Source organism: Chelonoidis abingdonii, chromosome 21 (genome assembly GCF_003597395.2).
Source record: "Chelonoidis abingdonii isolate Lonesome George chromosome 21, CheloAbing_2.0, whole genome shotgun sequence".
In the NCBI taxonomy this organism is placed as follows: domain Eukaryota; kingdom Metazoa; phylum Chordata; order Testudines; family Testudinidae; genus Chelonoidis; species Chelonoidis abingdonii.
In genome coordinates, this window is record NC_133789.1 from 2,099,407 (window position 1) to 2,124,466 (window position 25,060).

The window sequence follows — 25,060 nt, forward strand, 5'->3', positions numbered from 1 at the left end:
TTTAAACTACCAGCCCCGCCCCCAATCCGGATCCAGCCCCGCCGCAGTCCGGCTCCTCCCCTCGCGTCCCGGCCGCGGCTCCGGCGCTTCAGTTTCTGTTTCCTAGGCGAGGGGAGCGGGAGCTGCGATGGTGAGAGGGGGCTGGGGGGCTCCCCTGGCAGGGGATGCACGGGGGTGGGAGCAGGACATAGGGGAGCAGGGGGTGTGGGTGGAATGGGGGTGGGAGCAGGACATAAGGGAGCACTGGGGGTTGGAGGCGTGGAGGGGGGAGCAGGGCATAGGGGAGCACTGGGGGAGGGGCAGTGGGGGGTGCTGCGGGTTGGGAGTGCACAGGGGGTGGGAGCAGGACATAGGGGAGCACTGGGGAGGTGGGTTGGGGTGAGTAGGGGAAGCCTTGGGGGAGGGAGAGAGGGGAGCAGAGCCCGGGTGTGGGAGAAGGCAGAGAGTGGGGCAGGGCATGTTGTTATAATGAATGGAAGCCGCCAGTGTCACTGATTTCAGGGTTCCCCTGCACAGAAGGGGCCCTCGTCTCTGGCACCGGGTGCCCCACACGCACCCCCATGCTGCGGGATGGATGCTGCGTCCTGCCTAGCGCCCAACTGCTCGGTGCAGCGCGGTGGTGTTAGCCAGGGTGGTTGTTGTGGTGCAGACACTGATGGCCGAGGTTCCCCCAGTAGCTAACAGTCCAGTTTGGTTCTCCAGCCACAGGCGCAGTGCGGACCCCGGCAGCCGGCTGGAACCGAGCTCCAGTGGAAAGCCTCAGTGTCTGTATGGGCTGCCAGGGCCACTGCTGAGCAAGGGCCACCAATCAAACCAGTAAGCATGTTGGTGCAGTTGTGGTTAGAGAAGTGACAGGCAGAGAGATGCCCTGTTCCCCAGCATCTCTGCTTCCCAGAGTCTTTGATTCCCGTATGCTGCCTCCCTTAGCCCCACAGAGCCCACCTCACTATGGGAGAGTCAGCAGGGACTCTCTTTTTCCTGGGACAGCAGCAGAGCAACTAGGGAAGGCTCTGAACCTGCAACTTCAGGGGCTGCAGGATCAGGGCCGAAATTGTTCATGGCTGGTAAATCCAACAGGGTTTTCAAGACCAGAGGTAGAGAAATTTCTCTTTGGCTTATCAGTGGAGCCAGTTTGACATGGAAGAAGTGATTGGGACCCTGTAGCATCATCTCTAAGGAGTTGATTTTCTGCCTTCATCGGTCCCTGGAGGAGAGAAATGCTCCTTAAGGCACTGTGGGGTGAGAGCGTGTTTGGTGAACTGCGTGGAAACCAGGCCAGCGAATACTGACCGTGCTGGGGCCTGTCTCTTAGCACTGACCCCTTCCTCCGAATCAATCTGTGCCTGCAGGTTCCTGAACTGGAGAAGGCGACAGTCCACATGAAGAATCCCGAGCACGTGCAGCGCGTCATCTCAGCGCTCAGGAAAGAGGGAACAGACAAACTGCAGGTTCCTCTTTGTGTTCTGAGCTGTGCGGTCAGGAGTTTGCAGCCCATTCCTGTGGGATATTTCAGCATTGCCATGGCAGTGGGGGGGGAATAACAACACCCTAAGTTTGTGTGGAACCCATTAGCTGTTTACGGCACTTGTGTACCTCCATTTCCATAGTATGCGAGTGCCTTGCAACAAGGCCGTTATCTTGACAGTGCCCGTGTGAGGTCAGGAGATGCTCTTGCCTCCACTGGACGTATGTGGAACACAGAGACCGAGTGACTTGTCTGGGGAGGAGCAGGGACTGGAACCTGGTTCTCCTGAGTGCAGGCTGGCACCGACCACAGCCCCTCCTTTTGTGTTCAGCTGCTTGGGGCTCTCTGTGTATGAGCCAGTCTGCACAGTGCCTCCTGCCAGGAGGTAAATCACCAGGGCCCTTTTGTGCAGATGGGGAAACAGGCGTGGCGGGGGTTGGGTCCCAAGTCTTAAGAAGGCACCTGTGTCAAAGTTGGGAGTAGAACTGCGGCCCAGACTCTGCCCCCCTGCTCGGGACTCTTCCTGCTCTTCTCTGGGGAAGACCCGCTCCTGCTGCAGGAGAAATACAGGCCCCTGCTGCCCACAGATCAGTTTCAGATATTGTCCTTTCCCCCGCCCCTTATGTCCTTCAGGTCATTTCGGACTTTGACATGACTCTCAGCAGGTTTGGATTTAACGGACGACGATGCCCCACTTCACACAGTGAGTCGAACGAACGCTGTGTCCATCAGTTCGGAGCTTCTGTTCCTCGCTCCTGTCTCCGTGGCCCAGTCTTGTAACTTCTGTCTCACCTGCACCTGTCACACCCACACCCACGGGCTGTTGCTAAGCCCTGGCATTCTCCTCTCCAACCATCTCTCTTGATACAGTCCCTTCTGCTGCCAAAACTCTGCTCCGCAGCTTGGCTGTCACTCATACTGATTGCTCCGCCTCCTCCACGCCATCCAAAATGCCTGCTGTGCAGATAAGCCTCCTATCTCATTGCTCCACCCCACCCCGACAGCCCCCTTCTCTGCTTCCTCCTCCCCTTCCGGGCTATGCCTGACTGTGCCCCAGCTTGCACGGCTGCTCTCCTCTCCTCCTGCACCTCCCTGGCTCTTTACTCACCGCTGCATCCTTCCCACCACTTTCCTTCCTACCACCCACTGTGCTCAGAGCCCCCTCCCAAGCCCCTTTCTTCCCTCAACTCCCTCTCTCGGGGCTGGTCTACACGAACCCTTAAACCTGGGGGTAAATGTACCCTGCACTAGCCTGCTGCATGCTCAGTGTCCGTGCTGACCCTGTTGCTATGCACAAAAAGTTCCCTCATGCACTTTGATCTGTTCCTCCTTCAGAGAGAGGCCCTAATGGGTCCTGATTTTCAGGAAATGCTGAGCACCCGCTCTCTGAAAGGGAGGCGCCAGTCAAATGTCTCAAGTTGGCATCCAGAAATTGTGGCACCCAAAATCACTTGCCATTTTTGCAAGTGTTGACTCTGGTCTTTCTGTGGGATTTGGAAAGGGCCCTTGTGTGTTTTCCTGGGGTTGGTAAGTGGCTGTTTGTCTTTCCAGATATCCTAGATAACAGCCGAGTCATTAGCGAAGAAGGCAGGAAGAAGGTACGTTTAGTACTATCAGACTCCATCTCTTGGCGCTATGTACAGCCCAGGCTGCTGCTCCCATGCTGCTGCTCCTGCTAGGGGTGGGCTCCCTGGGGACACTAGAGACGGGGTTAGAACGCACTCCTGGGGCAGACGTGACCCCCTGCCAGCAAAGAGAACAGAACAAGTTTCCAAACAGCATTTCAGATATGGGAGCACTTGTCGGAGTTCAAGGGAAGTTTTACAAACCTGTCACCACACCCAAGCATGGGCATTTCATGTCAAAGAGAACAGTGATAAATCGTGAGCAAAGGACATTAATCTCTGTCTAGAACAACTTAACCTTGCTGACACTCAGCGTGATTCCTAGAGCAGTATGAAACATTTCCCTTGGGACCCCGTGAAATTGCCACAACACTCAGTTGTTTTATGAACAATTTAGGGTTTGATTTTTAGCTGTGATGCATTTGTGAATTCTGCAGATACTGTACTTGCTTGTTGTTAAAGTATCTTTTTCGATGCCCTTAACTGTTCACTGCATTTTCTGTCTAAACCCATCAAACGTTCTAGTTAAAAGACCTACTGCAGTATTACTATCCCATCGAAATTGACCTCAACCAGCCCATGGAAGAAAAACGTCCCCTCATGGTGGAATGGTGAGTGGCTGTGTCTGAGAAGCTGATTTCGTGAGCTCGAAAATAAGTGGGTAAACAAGAAGAGAGGGAGGAATTCAGTCCCCTGTGTCCCCTGCATAGCAAAACTCACTGTGCAGCGCAAGTACAGTTTAGTGATAGTCCATCTTCCCTTTTCTCCAAGGGCATGAAGCGTCCTTTCTGGTCATATGGCCAGGATCGAGCCTGGTAGATCCAGTTACAGAATGGCAGTGCTGTGGACAAACAGCAATAGCAAGGAGCAGGTTTCTCTCTGTTGTATTGTTAACTCTGATGCAAACTGCCTTAGCATGTGGCAGGCGCAGTGCCATCATGATCTGACTTCATGAGATCTCAGTGGATTTGTTGGATCCAGAAGATTTAGGTGCAGACTTGCAGCTCTGGAAGTAAGGTTCTTGATAAGAAAAGGATGCAAAGGAGAGTAGGTCCCCTTTGAGTGCGGGATATGGCAGCGACCAACAGCTCTTTGAAAATGCAGCTGTCAGAAGTGAGCCTGTGGCTTTTGTGTCTGAGAAGGAAACACCAGTTCCTTCCCTTTCCTTTCTTCCTTGTGGGTTTCATTATTCCCCACCCGAGCGATGGTGCATCTGGCACAGCTGTAGTTTCGCTACCCTGCTCTCACACCCTCCACGAAAGGGATCCCAAAGGGCCTGGTATTTTGGGCTGGGTTATTTTCCAGCTCTGATCATCAGTCCCTGGTAATAGATCACCAGTGACTGCATTGAGGAGTGCTGGAGAAAAAACAGGGCAAGTCGGACATTTGTGTTGGGTGCCCAGATACCCTGGTGGTGGACACAATAAGATGCATCGATTAAGTAAGTCCTATATGCCTTCCCCAGGCAGCCTCCTACCCATAACAAGCCTTATGTGTGAAGCAGAGAGAAAGTTGAAACTCTCTTTAAACAACAGTTAGTCTGATGGGCGGTGTCTTGGTCACGACTCCGGTAATTTCCCCTAGATCAGATCCTAGAGCAAGGGTTCTCAAACTGGGGGTCGGGGCCCCTTGGGGGTCACAAGGTTATTACATGGGGGTGGGGTCACGAGCTGTCAGCCTCCACCCCCAACCCCGCTTTGCCTCCAGCATTTATAATGGTGTTAAATATATAAAAAAGGGTTTTTAATATATAAGGGGGGTCACACTCAGAGGCTTGCTGTGTGAAAGGGGTGACCAGTACAAAAGTTTGAGAACCCCTGTCCTAGACACTCACAGTCATTCAGAACTGAAGCTCACTTTGGGATGTGTTTCCAGGTGGACCAAAGCCCACAACCTTCTGTTGGAACAGAAGATTTTGAAAAGTGACATAGCCAAGATTGTCAGAGAATCCGAGGTGATGCTCAGGTAGGGGTTTTGGATGGTCTCTGCAGCTTGTCCTCTCTCTGTCCCTTCCTTGTGAGAGCACACGTCACAAGGGCTCTGTCGTGCTCTCTCTTGAGTTCTGGCACCTGCTCATTCCGTTCAGACCCCTGGATTTGTCAGAGAGAGAAAAAGGGAGGCACTGAACTGACTTCTGAGAACTCTAATCCGCCTCCAAGTTGCTTCCTCACCCTTTCCAGACATGGCACCTAAGGGGCGGCAGGCCAGAAAGTACCCCCTCAAAATGCAACAACACAAACTCCAACTGAAGCCTTTTCTGCATACTTGGCTGCTCCTCGGGTTCCTTCCTGAGAACTGCTCTGCCCACCTGTGATGTCCACTCCCACCTCCCATAAATCCAGGTGGGGTAGCAAGCCCCTTGCATCAGTGAGTCGGCAGAGCCAACTTAACATAACCTGGCAGGATCATCAGTGACTAAGAAGCTGGATTTTGTGGGCAAACAGTGCCAGTTTGTTACAGATAAGATTTTTCTCTCTCCGTGGTCTGCCTGGAAAAGTCAAAAGTGATGAAACCCAGCAGCTTTTTGTGTGGCACGGACACTACGTGTGTTCAGCCCACAGGAGCAGCTGAGAGTCTGCCCAGCGGGGTGGCATTTGTGTTCGATTAGTGATATTTATTCTGGTGCAAAGAAAGCTGGAGCTTCTGTCTCTGATCTCAGTAGGGAATTGCATTCCACAGGGAAAAACCTACTGCTCGTTTGTACTGTGTCCAGTCTGTTGTGATTACTGTATTGTGGTAGCACGTGGAGGTCCAAGCGGGGATCAGGACCCCATTGTGTTAGGGGCTGCACACACACAAAGAACAATAAGATGTTCCCTGTGCCAAGAACCTACAAGCTAAGAGCCCACAGGTGGCTGCAACAGAGACAACGCAAAATCTGATCAGTACGATGAGCAGGGGTCACAGCCCCCCAGCTGCCTGGCCAGTGTTACATCCAGAGCTTTGTTCTGTGGAAGTCTCGCTCTTACAGCCTATGGGGAAGCCGAGGACCATATTTCCTGCAGGAAATTTGCGGTTAGGAAAAATAGCGTGGGATGAGTGTTACCCCCCGTCCGCTGAGAGCCCTGGCTGAGTGTACATCTGTGCAATAGATTTAACAGGCATCATCTTTCCTTGGAGCTTTGCTGCCTAAGGATTAAATTCCTTTTCTAGACCAGCTGAGCTGTATGGTCATGGATTCCAGGGGGGAAGAGCAGTGATTATTCCAGTATCTATATGCCTGGCAGTAGAAGGCTGCATTGTCCAGGGACCTGAGGTCAGGGACGCTTGGGCTCTGATGCCAGTTCTAACGCTGCCTTCCCCTACGACCTCGGACAAGCCGCGTCTGCTCTCTGTGCCTCGGTTTCCACAGCTGCTGAAGTATTGGTGAGCGTTTCTAGACCAGAGCGCCATCAGTTTAACAATGGGCTCTGCAGTCTAGCAGAGGCAGGTCTAACACGATTCAGGGGCTGGAAGCTGAAGTGAGACAGATTCGGGCTGGAAATAAAGTGTCAGTTTTTAAGAGTGAGGGTCATTCCACTGGAATAATTTACCCAGAGTCATGAGGGAGTCTCCAGCACGGACCGTTTGAAAATCGAGCTTGGAGGAGTTTCTAAAAGCTCTGCTCTAGGAATGATTGGGGGGAAGTTCTCTGGCCCGTGTTACACACGTCAGACTAGATCATCACATGACCTGGCCTTGAAATCGATGAAAAAACAGTGACTGAAATCCAGCCTAGAATGCTCAGGGAGCAACCCCTGCCTAGGCTGTTGGTGCGACCAAGGAAGAAGTCATTTGCAGAGAATGCATCCCAGGTTTTACATGGAGCCTGATGAACTTTGGGACAAGGTTCAGGGAGTTACCTGTGCACCATAGAGAGTGAAATTAGCCCCACACCAGGCCCATTCACTGCTAAATCCCTGTAGATATGGCAGGGTCCTTTGGGGCAGGCTTGAATTTCACCCACAGTTCAGAAATAATCGATAAAGGTTGTTGTTTATGCACCTTGCCACCAGAGCCATGATTTAAGGAATGCCCTGGTGCCTTGGGGCATGTAGCAGTCCCTGCCCAGCGAGTCTCCAGTGGAGATGAAAGCACTTGCAGCACGGTAGTAGTGCGACATGCTTGTGCTCTGGGGTGAAGGGTGCTCTCATGACTCTGTGTAATGTGCATTCCCCCCTCCTCCCTCAGGGACGGAGCCAACACCTTCTTTGACCAACTCCACCAGCACAACATCCCCCTGTTCATCTTCTCAGCCGGCGTGGGCGACGTCCTGGAGGAGGTCCTCCGGCAGGTCGAGGTGTTCCACCCGAACATCAACGTGGTGGCTAACTACATGGACTTCGATGACAAGGTGCGCTGCGCGACGTGCCCCGTTTTTGGGTCACGTTAGCCCTGAGTGCGGGGCAGGGGACATCTAGAGAGGGCCCCATTTTGTTAAAACCCATCTGTCCATTGGAAATGTCACCCCTTGTTACCACAGCAACCGTTCCAGTTATTAGTGCTGAAATTGCTTTGAATGCAAATCCATCTATATTAGCTGTATTACGGTAGCACGCCAGACTAGGGCCCCATCTGTAAAGACAGTGAGAGAGCCCGGCCGGCAGAAAGCCCGGCCCTACATTCACGAGGCTGGGGAAAAGTTATGCAATATACAAACATCTACCTGACTCGTCTCCTTTCTGTGTTGAACTCGGCAGGAGAACGTGGGCTGCTGCTCTTGGCTTTGTTTCGAGTCACTTTCACTCTGGTTTGGCGCTAGGCCCATGGTACCGTGTTTTGGGGGGGGCGGGGGCAGCGCTGCAGGAGGATGGGCGTTAACTTACCATAATTATCCTTAAAACCTATGAAACCCCCGGAAACAGCCCACTAAGTTAGGCCTGATTCCCAGTGGCTCCCTTGGGGTGGACATGGGGGCGTGTAGGGGTTAGGAGATTTTAGCCACCTAGGGGTTCCCTGGTCTGTGAGGCCACCCAGGGACCTTGGGGCTGCTCTGACTTGCACTTTGCTTCGTGTCACGCCCTATGGAGCCAGGGAAGCAGAGAATAGCCCCATTCGCTGCTCCTGAGCCTGGCCCCCAGTACGTCCCTGATCCGCCCCTGACACTGCAGCTACTGCAGAGCATTTGCGTCAGAGCCTTCTGCACAAGGCAGATTCCACCCAGTTAAAGGCCCCTTCATGCTGCCAGAACGGGTCCTGAGTGGCTGAGACTTAGGCCCTTGGTCCCTTGCTCCCCTGGTGGCCTGGGAGCCCTTTGGAGCGGGGGAGATGCCACCTCTGGGTGGTGCTGAAGGGCTCTGGTCCTGTGCGCAGCCCTCCAGCAAAGGGGTGGATTGCTCTGGAGCAGGGCCCTTGGGGAGCGTGGGACAGTAGGTTTCCCAGCTGGCTCCACTAAGAGCATCTCTAAGAAAGGTGCAAACCACGCTGAAGTGTTGTTCCTTCAGCCCCGAGACACCCGAAAAATCCTCCTGTCTGTCTGTGCATCCTTTGCTGCACAGGGTGTCCTGAGACGATTTAAAGAGCCGCTGATTCACACCTACAACAAGAACAACACGGTCCTGGAGAAGACGGAGCACTTCCAGCTGCTGAGCAGCAGGACCAACATCATCCTGCTGGGGGACTCGCTGGGAGACCTGAGCATGGCAGATGGGGTTCCCAACGTCGAGAACGTCCTCACAGTCGGATTCCTGAATGACAAGGTGAGCGCGAGGGCAGAGGCAGCGGGAAGCTGTCTGCCCTCCCAGCGTTCTCGGGGAAGTGGCGGGGGTGCGGGTGGGAGGAGCCTATGTGCTGCAAGAGAAGTGTGCTATCTGGGATGCTGTATGAAATGAGTTTGGTGGGTCTCAGTCCAGGTCCCACGGGGAAGGTGTCCGCATCACACCTGACCCCCTTGTTCACCCCTCAGCTGAGCTGGATGGATCATCCCTCTGTGGGTGGGCGGGACTCCTGTGCCGGGGTCAGAGGGGAGAGCTACACCCCATGCTCTGGAGATGCTGCCTCTAGTGCTGTTGGTCGGGTACTTTTCACCAGCCCTGAATCCCCAGTGCTGCTTTCATGGGGCTCCTGAAGTTCTGAGCTTGGCAACCAGCCGCACTCATTCTCAGCTGCTAACGTTGCCGTCCTGTCCTATGCCCTCACCTGATGGCGGCTCTGCAGGTGGATGAGCGACGAGGAAAGTACCGGGACGCCTATGACATCGTGCTGGAGAAGGACGAGACTCTGGATGTGGTCAACGGGATCCTTTGTTACATCCTGGGAGACCTGAACTGAGAGCCCAGGATCCTGATTTCAGCCTCTCAGGATGATGTCTTGGGACCGTGCTTCCCATGGCAGAGTCAGGGCAATTTGAATCCATCTTGATGCCCTTGGGAGTCCCCCCCCCAACCTCCCAGCTCCCTCCTGGGCTTTTATAAATACCCTTTTGTTTGTCAGTCCTGGGGTTCAGAGTTGAACTGGAGAAAATCTCTGCTTGCCCCAACTACCTCCACCATGTCTCTGCTCAAACCCCAGCCCCCAAGCGGCGCTGCTCCCGGCTCGTGTCCCAACCCATGGAAGTTCAAGACCCACTAACGCAAGGTTGTCGTTTGGCTGGCGGCCTGGCTGGCAACTGTCACAGCAACGCAGAATTAAAGCTCCCTTGCAGAGCTGGGGACCAACGTGTTTAAATGGGTTAGTTCTGCTGCCTAATCCCCTCTGTCAGGGAGCAGGCAGCTGTTTGTTGTGGGTCCATCACAGAGCGTTCAGGCCAGACTCCGGCTGCATGGTTCAGCTGCTTAGCAGAGTTACAGCCTGTCCTCTGCTGGGGGGCACAGGTGTCTGCAAGTTGCTGTTGAAACCCAACAAATCCCCTGGGCAGTTCTCTGCTCCCTCTGCCTGCAACCTACTGGGATGTTCGTGGGTGTCACTGCTCCCTGGTGGCTGGAGAGGGGACCAGAGATGATTTTAGAGGGCGTAAGCCCCACTCCTATCTGTGCACTGACCTGCTGTGTGTGGAGCCTGGAGCTACTCAGACAGCATGGTGGGCGCAGGTGGGAAATACAGGTTGGGGGACATTCTGGCTGCCTGAGTTTGTCGCTTGTTCCAACATTAACACATTAGGTTTGTGAGATGATTGTGCAGCTGCAGTGGGACTCTTGTGAGGATTCCTGTCCGAGAGCCGCTTGTGTGATGAACACAAGGGCTGAGTTTGGTCATCCCATGGTGGGAGAGGGTTTGCTCGGCTGCTGTGTTTTGCTGCCAGAAGGACTGGGTTGTGGTGTGCAGTGAATCCCACTGGCAAGCAGCTCTCACTGGAGCAACGAGGCTTTGCTGGCTGTTCATGTTGCTGTGGAGTGGAATTGTTACAGCTGATGAGTCAGGCAGCAGGTTTGTCATGGGTGGATGGGGGTGTTGGGGGATGCACTGGTAGCCCTGGGTCCTTGGGGGGGTAGTTTAGAGGCAGCAGGGAGGGAGGGCAGGCTAGTTGCGAGGGGCTTTTTGAAGTGTGACTATTGTATAACTAACCCTTTGTGCCGGTTCTGGGGTCTCAGGGCAGCACTTCTGTCAGCAACATAAAATCTCTCTCCCTCAAATGCAAAAAAATGGAAAAGAAAAGCAGTGCAGCCCCTCTGGGACCCTGTCTGCTGGGACCCCCTTCCGGGCATGACAGTCACACTGGCCTGGAAGAGGGCTGATGCTAAGCAGGTGTTCTGGGTCCCCCCCATGTCCGTGGAAGGGCTGGGTGTACTTGCTTTACCGCGGAGAAAGCTTTCTTTAAGGGTCGGCATTTCCAAAGGAGCAGGAACCCCATGTCCCTCATGCCAGGTTCAGCCTTCTGGCCTGGGTACGTGAGAACTGCCTACCATGGCAATCCGGGCTCTGCCTCGGTGGCATTTGACTCATCCCAGGGGGACCCAGACTCCTGCACTCGGGCAGCTGATTATCGACGGAGCTTGACCTGCATGCTGCAAACATTCTGGGAGTGCAGATGGCTCATTCAGAGCTCCCCGTCCTGCTGTGTAAAACACCATCTCCTTTCACACTGCTCCTGTCGGGGAGAGTCAGAGGCAGCTCCCACCCTGCAGTCTCCTTGATTCCTGGCGTGCAAATTGTTACTAGTCCTGTTCCTGGCGAGGTGCCATCCACGTGGCTGTCTCACTGTGACCCAGCCTGGCACTAGCAACCCGGCCCCCTGCATTGTTTGGTAAGTGAAGGCACTTGTCATTTGGCTTGTAGGAGCTGGGCTGGTCCGGGTTCCCAGGCAGCCATCTGGCTCGCTCGCTATGTCACGGTCAGATGTAAATGTCACTTGGGTGGGGAGAGCAGGTTTTATTCTGTTTGTTGAAATAAATACGTTAGATAAAGGCGGCGTGAGCTCGCAGTACAGCGCTGCCTGGGGGGGCCCGCCGAGCATACAGAACTTGCAAAGGTGGGTGAGCTAGTTATCCATGTTCCAAATGGGGAAACTGAGGCACGGGAAGGTGAAGAGTCACAACTAGCGAAGGAAATCGCATCTCCTGACTCACTGCTCTAAGCTGTAAGCTTGCTCTGCTTCGGTATCTGAGAGATTCCAAGGGGAAATGCAAAGACCTGTGTCACTGCTGAGATGGCTAACCAGCATCCTGTTCCCAACAGTGGCCAGTCCTGGCTGCTTCAGCGCAGGGTGCAAGAGAACCTGCAGTGGGCAGCTAGCCCAGGGCAGCTTTCTGACCCACCCAGTGACCAGCACCTCTCCCCGCTTGGCAGCCTGGGGCCAGCCACTCTTCCCAAGGGCTTTGAGGTTGGAACAGACTCAGATAAAAATCTTTAAAATGTTTTTAGCCCTTCCTCTGAATCTGGGGGTGTCTGTGGATGGGTGGGAGCCCCTGAAGGAGACAAAGCCTTTTCCAAGCCAGTGCTGCAGACGCAAGAAGCCTGGGTGGGAGGCTTATCCAGCCAGACCCTCCACAGCTCCCCCCACGGACAGCGAACACAGACCCGTGTGTGGGTACCCCTCTTTGTGTGGACAAGCGCAAGCAACGTTTCATCCCAAAATAACGTGCTGGGAAGCAGAGTTGTTGGAAACCTCTTTAAACCAGTTTATTGGGTGCAAGGCAGAAATTGCTATTGGGGGATTGTTTGAACCTTTACATCATCTTGTCCTTGCACTTCTGATCGTTTATCATTGCCCAACAGTTGGTGCAGACACTCGTTGGCTGAGCCGTGATCCTGGCTCACAAACCTTTCAAACCGGGGAGACACTAGCCAAAATCTGCAAACGTGGAAGGCTCCTGAACTATATTTAAGCATCTCAGTAAAAGTGGGCTGATTTCCAGTGGTGCTGAGCAAGCCCAGCTCTCATCGGCGTCTGGAATCCGGGTGCTCAGAAACTGAAAATCAACCCACTTGTGTTAGCCCAGCTGGGAGGGTTTGGGCCCTGGATTTTCCAACTGACTTCTGGTTTTGGGGGCTGAACTGTGTAAATCAGGCCCCTTCAAGGTGTCTCAAGTTCAAGCCCCAAAATACCACTGGGCCTAAAACCACTCATCACGTTGAAGAACTGGGTCTTGGCTTTTCTTCCTGGTACAATTCAAGCTGTTGCCAGAGCCTGGGCCAGGGCTAGGGCTAGGAAATGGCATTACATGTATGGATTTTTTAATTGCTCAGGAACAGAGACTGGGTTCCTTACAGGAGATGCTCCAGCAGATGCCAATTCATGCCCCTTGCTCCAGCAGCAGCAGGACGCCCTCGCTGGCTCACGTTCTGCACTCTGGGTACGCGCTGGGAGGTGTCCTGGCAGCGACAGCACCGAGCCGCACGAGAGCAGCGCTGCTGAAATCAAGGAGCCATCAAGGAGCCAAGGCGACCGAAGGCAAAAGGCCAGGTCTGACATGGGGGTTACGGGCAGGGCTCTCAGCTGGATTGGGGGGAAGCCACCAACTTCCAGGAATCCCAGCCCCACGCCTAAACCCCAACGAAATTGGGGGTTGGGGTGTGGGAGGGGGTGAGGGCTCCGGCTGAGGGTGCGGGCTGGGGATGAGGGGTTGGGGGTGTAGGAGGTTGCTCTGGGCTAGGACTGAGGGGTCTGGAGGGTGGGAGGGGGATCAGGGGTGCAGGCTCTGAGCAGCGCTTACCTCAAGCAGCTCCTGGAAGCAGCAGCATGACCCCCTCTGGCTCCTATGCAGAAATGTGGACAGGTGGGTCTGTGCGCTGCCCCATCTGCGGCCTGCGGTTCCCGGCCAGTCGGAGCTGCAGGGGCCGCGCTTGGGGCAGGGGCAGCGCATGGAGCCCCTATGCATAGAAGCCGGAGAGGGGACATGCTGCTGCTTCCGGGAGCCGTGAGGAGCGGGACACACCCCCAACCCCACTCCCTGGCTGGAGCACCGGAGCGGGAGCTCAAGGGCCGGATTAAGACGTCTGAAGGGCTGGATGCAGCCCCCGGGCCGTAGTTTGCCCACCCCATTCTAGGCTCTGCCTTTAAAGGCAAGAACTTGGGACCCTCGGGTCTGGGTTTGTTATGTGGAGTTTCTCCCCGGCTGGCTTGTTAGAAACGCTTCCAATAAAACACTTAAATAGTAAAAAACAAAACCGAACAACCTTGCTCTGCAAAGGGGCTGGCTCTAAAGTTTCCTGAACTGGCTTCTCTAGGCCACGGTCCCTGCGGTGGTGGGGGAGCAGCCCACTCCAAGGTAGGAAAGGACAAGGGGAAAAGTTGTCTCTGGAAGGCAGGAGCTCCTCAGAGCTCCTCATGAATTCTCTCCTGATCTTCGTCTGATTTCAGCTTCAGCTCCTCTGCGGTGATTTTCCCATCCTGGTTCCGGTCCTGGTTCTGAAACATGTCGGCGATGACGGTCTCCGGGTCAGAGCTGGGCATGAGCCGCCCCTTCCCCTCGGTGAGCTGGGCCTTGATGAAAGTGGAGAACTGCAGCAGAGAAAGATGAGATCAGCTTACGTGGCTGGGCCCGTGAAGGCTCCTAGGACTCTGTGCAGTGGGGCAGGACAGCATGCAGCCAGCTCTGGGGTGGAGGGCAATGGCTGGACAGAATAACTTAGGCAGGGAGCATGCCAGCGCCAGGCTGCAGGAGGCTCCCCTCCAGGTTCCCTGGTCTGCGATGCTGTCAAAGCTTTCTGGGAAGGGCGGCCCAGCGTGGGCACATGGCTCCCTCGCCTCGTCTTAGCCTACAGCCAAACCCAATTCGAGCCGCTGCCTGTGGCTGGTTCCCAGCATGCCTTGTGGCTATGGGCCAGAGGGATGCTGCTGCCTGGCTGGACCCCTGGGCAGAGGGGTCGCTCAGAGTCCGTCCCTGGCCCCTGACCCGGCAGGAGGGCTGAGCTAGCCTAGGACGGAATCCCTGGTACTGCCACCTCAACAACCATCCCTCCAAAGGGTGCGCGTTAGTCACAGCTTTGCAGCAGCTCCGGGAACTCCCGAGCCCATGCAGTCTCCTACCCTTGGGAACCTGCCTTGGGTCTCCCCTGACACAAGCGCCGGATGCCAGCTGGGCAGCCTCACCGGCCCCTCCCTTTGCCATTGGAAAGCCCAAGCGTAGCGGATCGCAGGATCCGAGACTGCTGCTGGGGCTGTTCCCTAATTCCGATTCCTCCCATGTGCCCGGAGCTTCGGCTGCACCTCTTCAGGGGGGATCTCGCCATCCTTGTTCAGGTCCATGTCCTCATACAGGTTTGCGGGTGGGTCCCCGTGCCAGATAAACAGGTAGCCTTCAGGGACTCCTTCCTCCCTGGAGAGCAGCTCCACCTCGAACCGGAGCACAGCACTGCCTGGCACGCCCCGGGCTGAAAGGCAAGCGGTGCGTGTCACCGATCCCTCGTGTGCTCTGATGCACTACAGTGCCTTTGCACCATGGTGCGACGTGCGAGAATGAGCTTCTGAACAGCCCCGCTGGGGCGCCTTGCCCAGGCTGGGTCAGCTGGGGGGTTAAAGGCCAAAGGAGACCAGGTAACACCCTGGGTCGCTGCCAGGCGACTGAGGCCAAAGAGCAAGTGGTAGCCACAAACCAACCCACCAGGCAGTTCCTCTCACCTCCGTTCTCTCCATGCCCCAGGTGCGGGGGGATGATGATCACCCGTTTCTCCCCCACGCACATGTTCAGCAGGCCAGTGTTCAGGCCATCGATCACCTTGCTGGTCCCCAGCGTCGCCTCCTGCGGGTGGTCGTAGTCGTGGCTGCAGGAGGCAATGCAGATATTGGACGGGTGAGAGGATTTCCCGAGCCCACGCAGCCTCCTACCCTTGGGAACCTGCCTTGGGCCTCCCCCGACCTCGTACCAATCAGCTGTGGCAGGGGAATTCTGCCAGAGGGTCAGAGGAATTGCTGGTGCCCATGATCTTACCCCAGCCCCCCCAGTTCAGGCACCTCCATCCTGCTGAGCTTCGCAGAGCTCGCCGGCTCAGTGCCCCAGCCCCACGAGCAGCACCCGGCCTGCTGGGATTGAGCTGGTGGGGGGGTCCAGGCTGCCCTGGGGTCTCACGTGGCAGGGCGGGCGGGGGCACACTCACGAGGAGAAGAGCTTGGTGCCATCCAGCAGCGAGCAGTTGTAGTGGTAGCGGACAAAATCGCGCTCCTGGGTGGTAACGTTGCAGCCCTTGGGCCGAGAGAGGGTCTCGATCTCCACTGAGTCCAGGGGGTTGTGGAAGTCGATGACGTGGATGTCAAAGATGAGCACGGCTGAGCTGGGGATCTTGTTCCCTGGAGGAGAAGAACGAAGGGCCCTATGGGGATGAGGGGCTGGGGAGAGGGCAGCGCCGGGGGAAAAACCCTGCCTCCCCAGGGGCCAGATTGTTCCTACAGTCCAGTCCTCTGGGTGCTAATTGAATGTGTCCCTGCCTGCCCCAGCCCGAGACACTCCCCCCTACGGTAGGCCCTTCCCCTGAGCCAACGGCCCCGCCTGACAACCCTGGCACTGGTGCTGGGGCTTCATGCCCTTCTCCTGTGGGAGGCAGCCCCCCACATCTTATTCACAGGCTCAGCCTGAATTCCTCTTCTGGGGCAGCTCTAGCAGGTCGGCTCAGGGCAGGGCTGGCTCCTGTGCAGCAGGCGATCCCGGCCCGCTGCCCTCGTCATGGGCACGGGGACGACTGATGTGACACGGGAAACAAGAGATCGTGTAATGGAGCCAGCGGGGAACACACCCGTCCTCCCATCCCAGGGCTGGTGCACCCTGCGGGGACCCCTCCCTACCAGCTCCGTTCTCCCCGTAGCCCAAGTGCGGCGGGACGATGATCCTTCGCTTTTCTCCGACACAGACGCCCTGCAGGCCCTGGTCCATGCCAGGGATGACGTAGCCCTTCCCAATGTAGGTGTCGTAGGTGTGATTGCGGGAGTAACTGCAGCAAATGCAGCACCAGGCAGCGTCAGGTCACAGATAAGCACCGAATGAGGGGAGCGTGGTGGTGAAAGCTCAGTCTGTGTCCCCCAGCCCTTGCCCCTCCACCCCGGCCCCATCCTCCACCCCACAACCCTTCCCAGGTCCTTTCAGCCTTGCCCAGACCCCCCCACCCCACAGCCCTGCCCAGGCCCCTGCACCCCAGCCTGAATCCCCCATCCACAGTCCTGCCCACATCCTCCACCCCACAGCCCTGCCCAGGCCCCTCCACCCCAGCCTGAATCCCCCACCCCACAGCCCTGCCCGGGTCCTTACAGCCCTGCCTACATCCTCCACCCCACAGCCCTACCCAGGCCCCTGCACCCCAGCCTGAATCCCCCATCCACAGCCCTGCCCACATCCTCTACCCCACAGCCCTGCCCAGGCCCCTCCACCCCAGCCTGAATCCCCCACCCCACAGCCCTGCCCGGGTCCTTACAGCCCTGCCCACATCCTCCACCCCACAGCCCTGCCCAGGCCCGTGCACCCCAGCCTGAAACCCCCATCCACAGCCCTGTCCACATCCTCCACCCCACAACCCTGCCCAGGCCCCTCCACCCCAGCCTGAATCCCCCACCCCACAGCCCTGCCCAGATCCTTACAGCCCTGCCCACATCCTCCACCCCACAGCCCTACCCAGGCCCCTGCACCCCAGCCTGAATCTCACAGCCCTGCCCAGGTCCTTACAGCCCTGCCTACATCCTCCACCCCACAGCCCTGCCCAGGCCCCTGCACCCCACTGAGGGCCGTGTGGGGAGGAGCTCTGCTGCATGGCACCACAGGACGAAGTAGGGATTCTAAACCCCAGGTACAAATGGGGGGGGGGCCGTGCTCATCCGTAGGCCCCACCGGTGGCCAGTACCTCGAGTCAAAGAGAGTCCCGTCCATCAGGGTCCCGTTGTAGTGATAGCGGACGAAGTCGCCAGTTACGGCCTTGCGCTTGCAGGATGCCGGCACCTCCAGGTGCTCCAGGGAGATGCCGTCTTTGGGGTTGTGCAGGTCCAGCAGCAGCACGTCGAACACCAGGGAGGCCTGGGGCGGGATCACCGTGCCTGGGTGGGGAGGAGGGAAGCAGGGTCACGCCCAAGCAGAGCCAGCCCCTGTGCTGTTCCCAGAGCAGCTGGAACGAGGGACCTCTGGGGTGGAACTGCAGCCTTCTTGTGGCTGGGGTGGCCACATGGCCAGTCACCCCCTCCTCTTTTGCAGAGGGGGGCCCCCGGAGCAGCCGACCCCAGTAAGCGCCACTCTAGCTCCATGTGGAACGCTGCAGGCTGCGACCTGGCATTATCGGCATGCAGCAGTGCCGTATTTAACGGCACGAGGTGGAGCTTTGCCATGCACCTGATCGTGGCCGTGACATACGTACTTGGAACCTAGAACTGCCTCGGAGCGACCCAGAGCTGAGCAGGGTGCCTTGGCCCCCAACTCACACCCCTCTGCCCTGGCGGCTCAGACCCTCCTCTCTGGTCCTGCCTGAATTCCGCTGGAAAATGGTGCCAATGCTGCATGGCAAGATCTGTCTGGCAGCCCAGGTGGCTCAGCCCTGCTGCCCTGGGACTAGCCCCGGCTTTATCAGCCACCTGCCTGCCAGCTCGTTTGGCAGATGGCAGAACACTGGGCTGCGTGGGATCAGATGCTCATGGCCCTTTAATGCTCCCCCCCGCCCGAGCCATCTGCTTCCCCATCCACTCCCGTCCTTCCCATCCCTTTCTCCCCTCTCTTCCCTTGGTCCCAGGGCTTCCCGACCAGTGCCAAAGTCACCCCGTCTCCTCTGCCCAGGCGGGGCTGAGAGCTGGCAGGCATCTGCTTAGTCGTTTCCTTGCCTGGGGAGTTTGGCACCTGCCATGACTGGCATTCGTGGGACTCAGACCCAGTGCTGCCTTTCACCCATGCAAACTGCCTCCTGGCTGCCTGCCTCTCTGGGCAGCCCCATCAACCAGTGCCCCAGCGTGCTAGGCCGTGTGCAATCCCTCTCACCGTAGCCCTTCTCCCCGTATGCCAGGAAGGGAGGGATGACGATCCTCCTCTTCTCCCCAGCGCACATCCCCAGCAGGCCCTCGTCCATGCCTTTGATCAGCCAGCCGGTGCCCACGTAGGTGTCGTACGTGCTGTCCTTGCTGTAGCTGGCACCGGGGAGAGACGAGGGGAAGAATGACTCCAGGGCATGGGCAGTGCCCCCAACCCAACCTGCTCAGCCCAAGGGTCCTGGCACAAGTGGGGTCCCCTCTCCCACAGGGACTCATGGAGCATGAATTCAGGCCTCCCCCAGCCAGGCCCCTCTGAGGCAGGTGAGATGGGTCTGGGGGAGGGCCCAGGGCACGTGTGAAGCTGGCCCCGCGGCTACCTGCTCCATGCAGCGAGGCAGAGGGTCCCCAAGACAGGCAAGCTGGTGTTTGTCACTAGCCCCGTGTGCTGCCCCTCCTGCTTGGCTCCCTGTACCTGGAGTCGAAGTGGCTGCCGTCCAGCAGCGTGCCGTTGTAGTGGTACCGGACGAAGTCCGAGTTCTCCACAGTGCGGTTGCAGCGCTCTGGCTTGTGCAAGGTGGTGATCTGCAGCTTGTCCTCTTTGTTCCAGATGTCCAGCATGATGACGTCAAAATACAAGGTGGCGTCGGGGGGGATCATGCCAGCTGCGAAGGACAGCGACCGAGAACGGCTCAGCCCCGGGGAGTGTCAGAGTGAGGGGAGCAGCCTTATGGCACGAGGCCAAGACTGTTCACTTCAGCACCTCGAAATCCATCCACAGACCCCCCCCGGCCTCTGCCGCTCAGCCCCGTTCACAACAGTTGTTCATGTGCTCTTACATACCCTGCAGACTGTCCCCCCACCAGTGGCAGGTCTACACACGACATACCAGGAGACTGCTGCTGCTTGGAGCTGATGGACTTCGACACGGGGGCTCGAGCGTTGAAGGTCCCAGCTTCACAGTGGCCCAAGTGGGGTCACTTATACTTTGAGCCGAGAAAGGGCCACCCCACTCATAGCATGGGGGTGCCCAAAATGCCAGTTACCGGATTTTCTCTCACTCCACCCCACTGTCCTAAGGAGAATGGAGGGCACTGGCACTGGGAACCCGGGCGGTCCTGGTGAGTAGGACACAGCCTTCATTCAGTACCTCACTGCCCTTTTCTGCTGGTTTTCCTTTAAGGAGAGGGTGACAGCATCACAGCCGAACAGTGCTCGGGGGGTTATTGTATCGATTATTTATCAGCTTGGAATGAATAATAATTCTCAGATCAGCCCTCCTCTGGCACCTTTCATGTGAGGCTCTCAAAGGGTTTATCAAACCGAGTGATACTCCACGTGCTCAGAGATGGCTTCGTTCAGCACTAACATGCAGCCACCTCTGGGCTGAATGTGGCAGCTGGGTAGCCCCACACCAAGGAGAAATGATACTACATCCAGTGGAGAGTACTGGGGGAATGTGAGAAGGTGTGAGCCTGAATTCAGCCGGGCTGCTCTGCTCCCGTAATGCTACAGCGGGATTGTCACTGACCACGCTGAGATCTGCACTGATCTCCCAGTGCAGGAGGCCCCGGGTCTCGCCTGCCCTGCGCATGTGTGACAAAGGTTCACAGTTCATGGGTTAAATAATCCCAGCTGATTGCTCCTACTGGCCTGTCCATCTTATTTTTACATGTTACTCGTTGGCTAGGACTTTGGAATTGCTCTGCCCAACCACTGCATCCCATATAAACTTAAGGAAGGGGCCAGGGGATCTCAGCGCGGGACTTGGAGCCTTTCCTCATCCTTGTGGTCGCAGCCGCCGCCGAGCTGCATGTGGCTCGGGCCAGGCCAGCCCCCAGGCCAGCAGGCGGCTCAGCAGCTCAGAGAAAGAGAAGGCCAGGATGGGAGAGCTCTCTGCATGTTAGTCCACCACCCAGGGCCACATCCTGCCCTGGGGGTCCCTCGACTCCCCTGCACTCATCCAGGGGAGACCAGCCCACAGAGGTGCTGAGCTCTGCAAAGCTCATGGACTTCACTGGGAACGGTGGGTGCCCAAGTCCTTAGGAGCACAGATGGGAGCTGATCCACCCTCAGGGGCCTTTCTGCCTCCCACATTATCCCAGTGAGAAGAGCTTAGCCAGCAATGCAGGAGGCAGAATCCTGCCATGACCTGGGCTCCTGCAGGGCTGATGGGAGAGACATTGGGTCTGACGTCATCGCACCAGAAACCCCCTGGGCTGTGCTAGGACGGCCAGCGGGGCCCTCGCATTCGACGCCCCCCTCCCCCTTACCGACGCCGATGCTTCCGTAGCCCAGGTGGGGAGGGACAATCAGGTGGCGCCGCTCGTTGACGCACATGCCCTGCAGACCTCGATCCATGCCCGTGATCAGCCGGCCAACTCCCACCACACCTGCCACTGTGGCGCCTCTGTCGTAGCTGGGGAGGAACGGAGACACGTTAAGTCCCCCTTTTCTGATGGTCTTGGCTGTTTGGGATCCTTGGCCACACCAGCCTGCCCCACCAGTCCAGTGAATCCCATAGCTGGCCCCAAACAATAGGATTGCAAAGTTCCCACCCAGCCCTGCCCGTGGGGCCTGCCACAAGACCCGTCCGGTGACTAACAGTCTGAAGATCAGGATGTTCCATGCATCCCCCTCTCCTGGGGCGACGACTGTACCAAGACATGTCACCACTCGACCAACCCACCAGCAGAGGTAGGGGAGTCTCCATCACTGGAGTAGTTCAATCCAGACCAATGTCTTTCTAAGCCACACGCTCTCACGCAGACAGAAGCGATGAACTTGATACTCAAGTTACTGGGTGAGGGTCTGTGGCCTGCACAAGGCAGTTCAGCCCAGAAGATCATAACGGTCCCTTTGGGACTCCGGAGCTAGGACTCAAGCACTAATTACTGACATTATTACGCATCATTGGCCCCATGTCACAAGGCACAAAGCAGCTACGGCCCAACATTTGCAGAAGTCTCTAATTTTGGGGGCTTCTGCGGCTGGAAGCCCAACTCGCTGCCCACCTTCCAGCCACAGAGCTGTGGGGGCCGAAGCCCAAGGCAGCTCAGTTTGGACCCCAAATTAGTGGCCACTTCTGAAAACACTGGCCCCTGTGACTCACCCAATGAGCTGGCAGCAAAGTCAGGAACAAAATCCGGATCTCTTGAGTCCCATTGCTCAGCCCACTAGACTACAGCTATCCCCGTGTCTCTCTGTGGTTAAAGGAACCGGCCCATGAAATGACAGACTAGGGGAGTGCCCATAATGTTCTGCAGATGATGGTGTCACGGAGTCCCCGGGCAATGCTCTGGAACTGCTCCCCACAAAGCCAGTCAGGACTTTGGGGAGCCTCCTCTCCCTTGGAGCAGACTTGTTCAGGGCAAGAAGCTCACACGTCTTCACCTCCTGGGTCTCTCCTTGGAGCATTCAGCATCCTCTGCCCCTCCGTGGGCTTCCCACAGCGAGCCCACCCAGGCGGGGTCCTGGGGAAGCCACAGGGTTCTGCACCCCCACTTTGCAGTCAGACGTGACTCTCAGCCAGCAAAACAGAGGTTTATTCGATGACAGGAACAGGGTCTAAAACAGAGCTTGTAGATACAGCGAACCAGACCCCTCGGCTGGGTCCATTCTGGGGGGCAGTAAGCCAGACCCCTAGGTCTGCACTTCACTCCTTATCCCCAGGTAGCTCCAGACTAACCAACCCCTCCAGCCCCTCCTCTCTGCTCAGCTCCTTTCCCGGGCCAGGAGGTCACCTGATCCCTTTGTCTCCAACACCTGCAGTTGGCACCTTTGCAGAGGAGGGGCCCAGGCCATCAGTTGCTAGGATACAGAGTGCCAGGCATTTAGGGGCACTGGCCCTTTGCTCTGCCAGATACTTAAGAACTGCCTAGGGGACACTGAGGCACCAACACAGTATTCAGAGCAAACATTAGGAACAGTCCCAGTTCGTCACAGATGGATTCTGGCTCTTTGCTTTGGAATACGGGGGGGGGCAGAGGGCACACGTGTGTTGCATTTTGTGGTGGAGCATATAAAGGAGTATGACGTCCCATGTATGCTACTGGCCAGATTTCTTTTGTAACTCAATCTCTGCACCAGACGGGGACCCAGTGCTGAGGAATACTCCCATCAAAGCGGGATTGGAGCTGATGTCCCTGATCTTGGATCTGATCCTGCATTCCTCACACACGCAGAGGCTTGGGGATGCAGGATCAGGCCCTTTGTTTGCAAAAGTCATTCGTGATGTTTAAGCTGGGACCAAATGCAAACAAGCATCTCGCTCAGATAAGCACTGGCTGGCAGACTCTCCGGTGCTTCCAGAGAACAGATAAGCCACGTTCCGAACACTGTGCAGGTCGTTAACGACCAAACACCCAAGCCTCATTTGTAACCTGCAAATTAACCTGATCTTTAACTCATAAAGCCCACTCTCTCAGGGGCAATTCGGGCTCATTACAAGTGCTCCAAGATCCTTTGCTTCGTTTAATGGCCAGCGAAACTTCTCGGGGAACCACGCAGCAGCCATCAAGACAAAGAATTATTTTAGTACAAAAGGTTTCCTGGGGCTCCATTTATCTGTCAAACTCATGCCTAGTTTTGGCTGCTGGATGGCTGATTTATCCCACTCTTTATGCTTCCTGTTCGGCCATTCAGGGACGAGTAGCAACGTTTTAGATATTTCATACCAGAGCAGATTCCCTGAACCGTTTCGGTGGCACTTCTGAAAACCTACTGGGAAAGCAACTGTTACTGCCCTCTGCTGGGCCTGATCCTGAGCGTAGAGACGTCTGTCTTCGCTCTCTGCAGGCCTGTGCAATGGGCCTGCTTTGCTTCTTGTTCCCACTGGTTGCAATCAGGAGAAATTCCCCTGGAGCAACACCAGCACTGTAACTCCTGACTGAGGAAAGGGCTGGCTGCACAGGCCCAGGGAGAACTGGGACCAGCTCACATAGGTGGAAAAGGGCCCTTTGGATGGACCACACTCCGAAACTGCAATGGCTCAGAAAGCACTTGAATCTGTCCCTGTGTCATGGCCGCTGTGATTAGCTTTCTCTCTGCAGCGGCAGGCTCTGTCTGTTGTGCCTGATCTCTGTTAGGACCCAATCCTGCATCCTTTACTCACCCGAGTAGTCCTTACCCCTGCAAGTAGTTGCACTGGACTCAACAAGCCTGCCCTTGGGAGTAAGGGCTGCTGGCGTGATTGGGAGATTGCAGGACCCAGCTCTCCGCCAAAGAAAACAAAACGGACACAAAATACAAAGCAACAGCTCCTGAAAAACGAACCCCAAAGAGCGACATTAACGGTCTCGGTTCTCCTCCTGCTCGATCAGGGCAGTTGCTCGAGGACGGTTTGCATGTGGCGAATATGGAGCCACTGGAATGACACGTCTACACTGAGCTGGTGCCCACTGCATGTTCAGCAGCACCCCAGGGCAGCCGCGGCTCCTGGCCTGTCATTGTGTAATGGTTTTTCTTGCGTTGGGGAATCAAGGCCACCCAGAGGATGCAGGGGCCCTGGAGCAAAGCAATTTTGGGGTCCCCTTCCATAAAAAAAAAGTTGCAATACTATATTCTTGTGGGGGCTCCTGCAGGGCATATTGCCCCACTCCCCTGGGGCGGCCCTGTTGGGAACTGCTCCGTGTGCTTGTTGCAAAGCGTGCTCCTGGGCCCTGTGTGCAGATGTGCGCTGGGCTCCTGGCACGGCGATGGGCATCGGTTCATGGCGTGCCACCGCCGGCAGGAGAAATGAAACAGGCAGAATTTGAACCCAGCCTCTGAAGCAGGGAGAGCATTGCAGTGCCGGGGGGGGGGGGGGGGCAGAGCTGAGGTTGAGGGAGATGAGTCCGTGTTCAGATACTGCACTTGGGGGGGGGGGGGGGGCGGCAGGAAGGTGCACGCTCCATCTGCCAGATGAAGGGGGGCTGCCGCAGACCCCCCCACTCTGCTGTTACACTAACGTGGCCGGGGGGCAGCCCCCCCCGGGCCATTTCAGACAGCCCGATCCCGTACCTGGAGTCGAACTTCTGGCCGTCCTTGAAGGTCCCGTTGTAGTGGTAGCGGATGAAATCCCCCATCTGGGCCTCCCGCAGGCAGACCTTGGGGATGAAGTATCTGTCGATCACCACGTCTTCCAGGGGCCCCGGGTCCCCCCGGCCGGGGGCCGCCAGCAGGCCGAGGAGGAGGCGGAGGAGGAGGCTGCCCCGGGCCATGCTGCTCCGGGCGCGGGCAGAGCGGGCAGGGGCTGGGCTGCTCCGAGCTGGAGCTTCGCGTCCTGCGTCCCCGCCCAGCCCCTCGCCAGGAATTTTGTCAACGTGGAAAGCGGGCGTGGGAGGCGCGGAGCTCACGGAGCTGCCCGCGGGGGTGCGCGGGAGGCTCCAGCTCCCACCCGGGAATTTCCCCCGCCCGCGGGGGGCTCCGGGAACGCGGGAGGGGAGTTCCACGCGGGGCGATTTTTTTTCTTTGCAATTATTTCTGAGCAGGGAAAATCCGCAGCGAACTATTACATCGCAAGTTTGTGCAGGGAGAGGTCCTACCCGCCGGCAGCCCGGCTCCCCCTGGGTCCCTGCGCCGCCGCGCCAGCGGCTTGGTCGGGGCTCGCCTCACTCTCCCTCTCCATGGGGCAGCTCCACGGGCACCTTTTGATACCTTGGTGCAAAACAAGCGACCATCCTTCTGGGCTGTCTTAGCAGGAGTGTT

The 25,060-nt window shown here is 57.0% G+C and overlaps 2 protein-coding genes across 6 annotated transcripts in view; one reads left to right on the forward strand and one right to left on the reverse strand.

The window, feature by feature from the left end:
• Nucleotides 1–9,735, forward strand: part of NT5C3B (5'-nucleotidase, cytosolic IIIB) — a 16,624-nt gene extending 6,889 nt beyond the window's left edge. For 2 of the 5 annotated variants that reach the window (XM_032788994.2, XM_032788993.2), the window contains exons 2-9: nt 1,350–1,448; nt 2,099–2,168; nt 3,017–3,063; nt 3,616–3,701; nt 4,966–5,055; nt 7,261–7,423; nt 8,568–8,768; nt 9,226–9,735. In XM_032788994.2, coding sequence (XP_032644885.1) covers nt 1,380–1,448; nt 2,099–2,168; nt 3,017–3,063; nt 3,616–3,701; nt 4,966–5,055; nt 7,261–7,423; nt 8,568–8,768; nt 9,226–9,339 — 840 coding nt within the window. In that variant the 5' untranslated portion in view covers nt 1,350–1,379 and the 3' untranslated portion in view covers nt 9,340–9,735. The other 3 variants (XM_032788992.2, XM_075059793.1, XM_032788995.2) reach the window with 3 other exon arrangements.
• Nucleotides 9,736–13,319: 3,584 nt separating this feature from the next.
• FKBP10 (FKBP prolyl isomerase 10) lies at nt 13,320–24,823 on the reverse strand. Its single transcript, XM_032788991.2, has 10 exons — nt 24,374–24,823; nt 20,647–20,792; nt 18,849–19,038; nt 18,387–18,532; nt 17,272–17,461; nt 16,226–16,371; nt 15,544–15,733; nt 15,068–15,210; nt 14,657–14,820; nt 13,320–13,948 (listed from the first exon to the last, which is right to left on the reverse strand). The coding sequence occupies exons 1-10, from the start codon at nt 24,571–24,573 to the stop codon at nt 13,763–13,765; spliced, it is 1,701 nt and encodes a 566-aa protein (XP_032644882.1). The 5' UTR covers nt 24,574–24,823; the 3' UTR covers nt 13,320–13,762.
• Between the last annotated feature and the right edge of the window lie 237 nt (nt 24,824–25,060).

What these genes read in the sequence shown, in the direction of transcription:
- FKBP10 (XM_032788991.2), bottom strand. Translation starts at nt 24,573, where the DNA reads ATGGCCCGGGGCAGCCTCCTCCTCCGCCTCCTCCTCGGCCTGCTGGCG. An exon ending in GGCAGCCACTTCGACTCCAG is followed by an intron (nt 18,533 to 18,848) that starts GTACAGGGAGCC and finishes CCCCGGTGCCAG; the next exon opens with CTACAGCAAGGACAGCACGT. An exon ending in GGCACCAAGCTCTTCTCCTC is followed by an intron (nt 15,211 to 15,543) that starts GTGAGTGTGCCC and finishes TGCCTCCTGCAG; the next exon opens with CCACGACTACGACCACCCGC.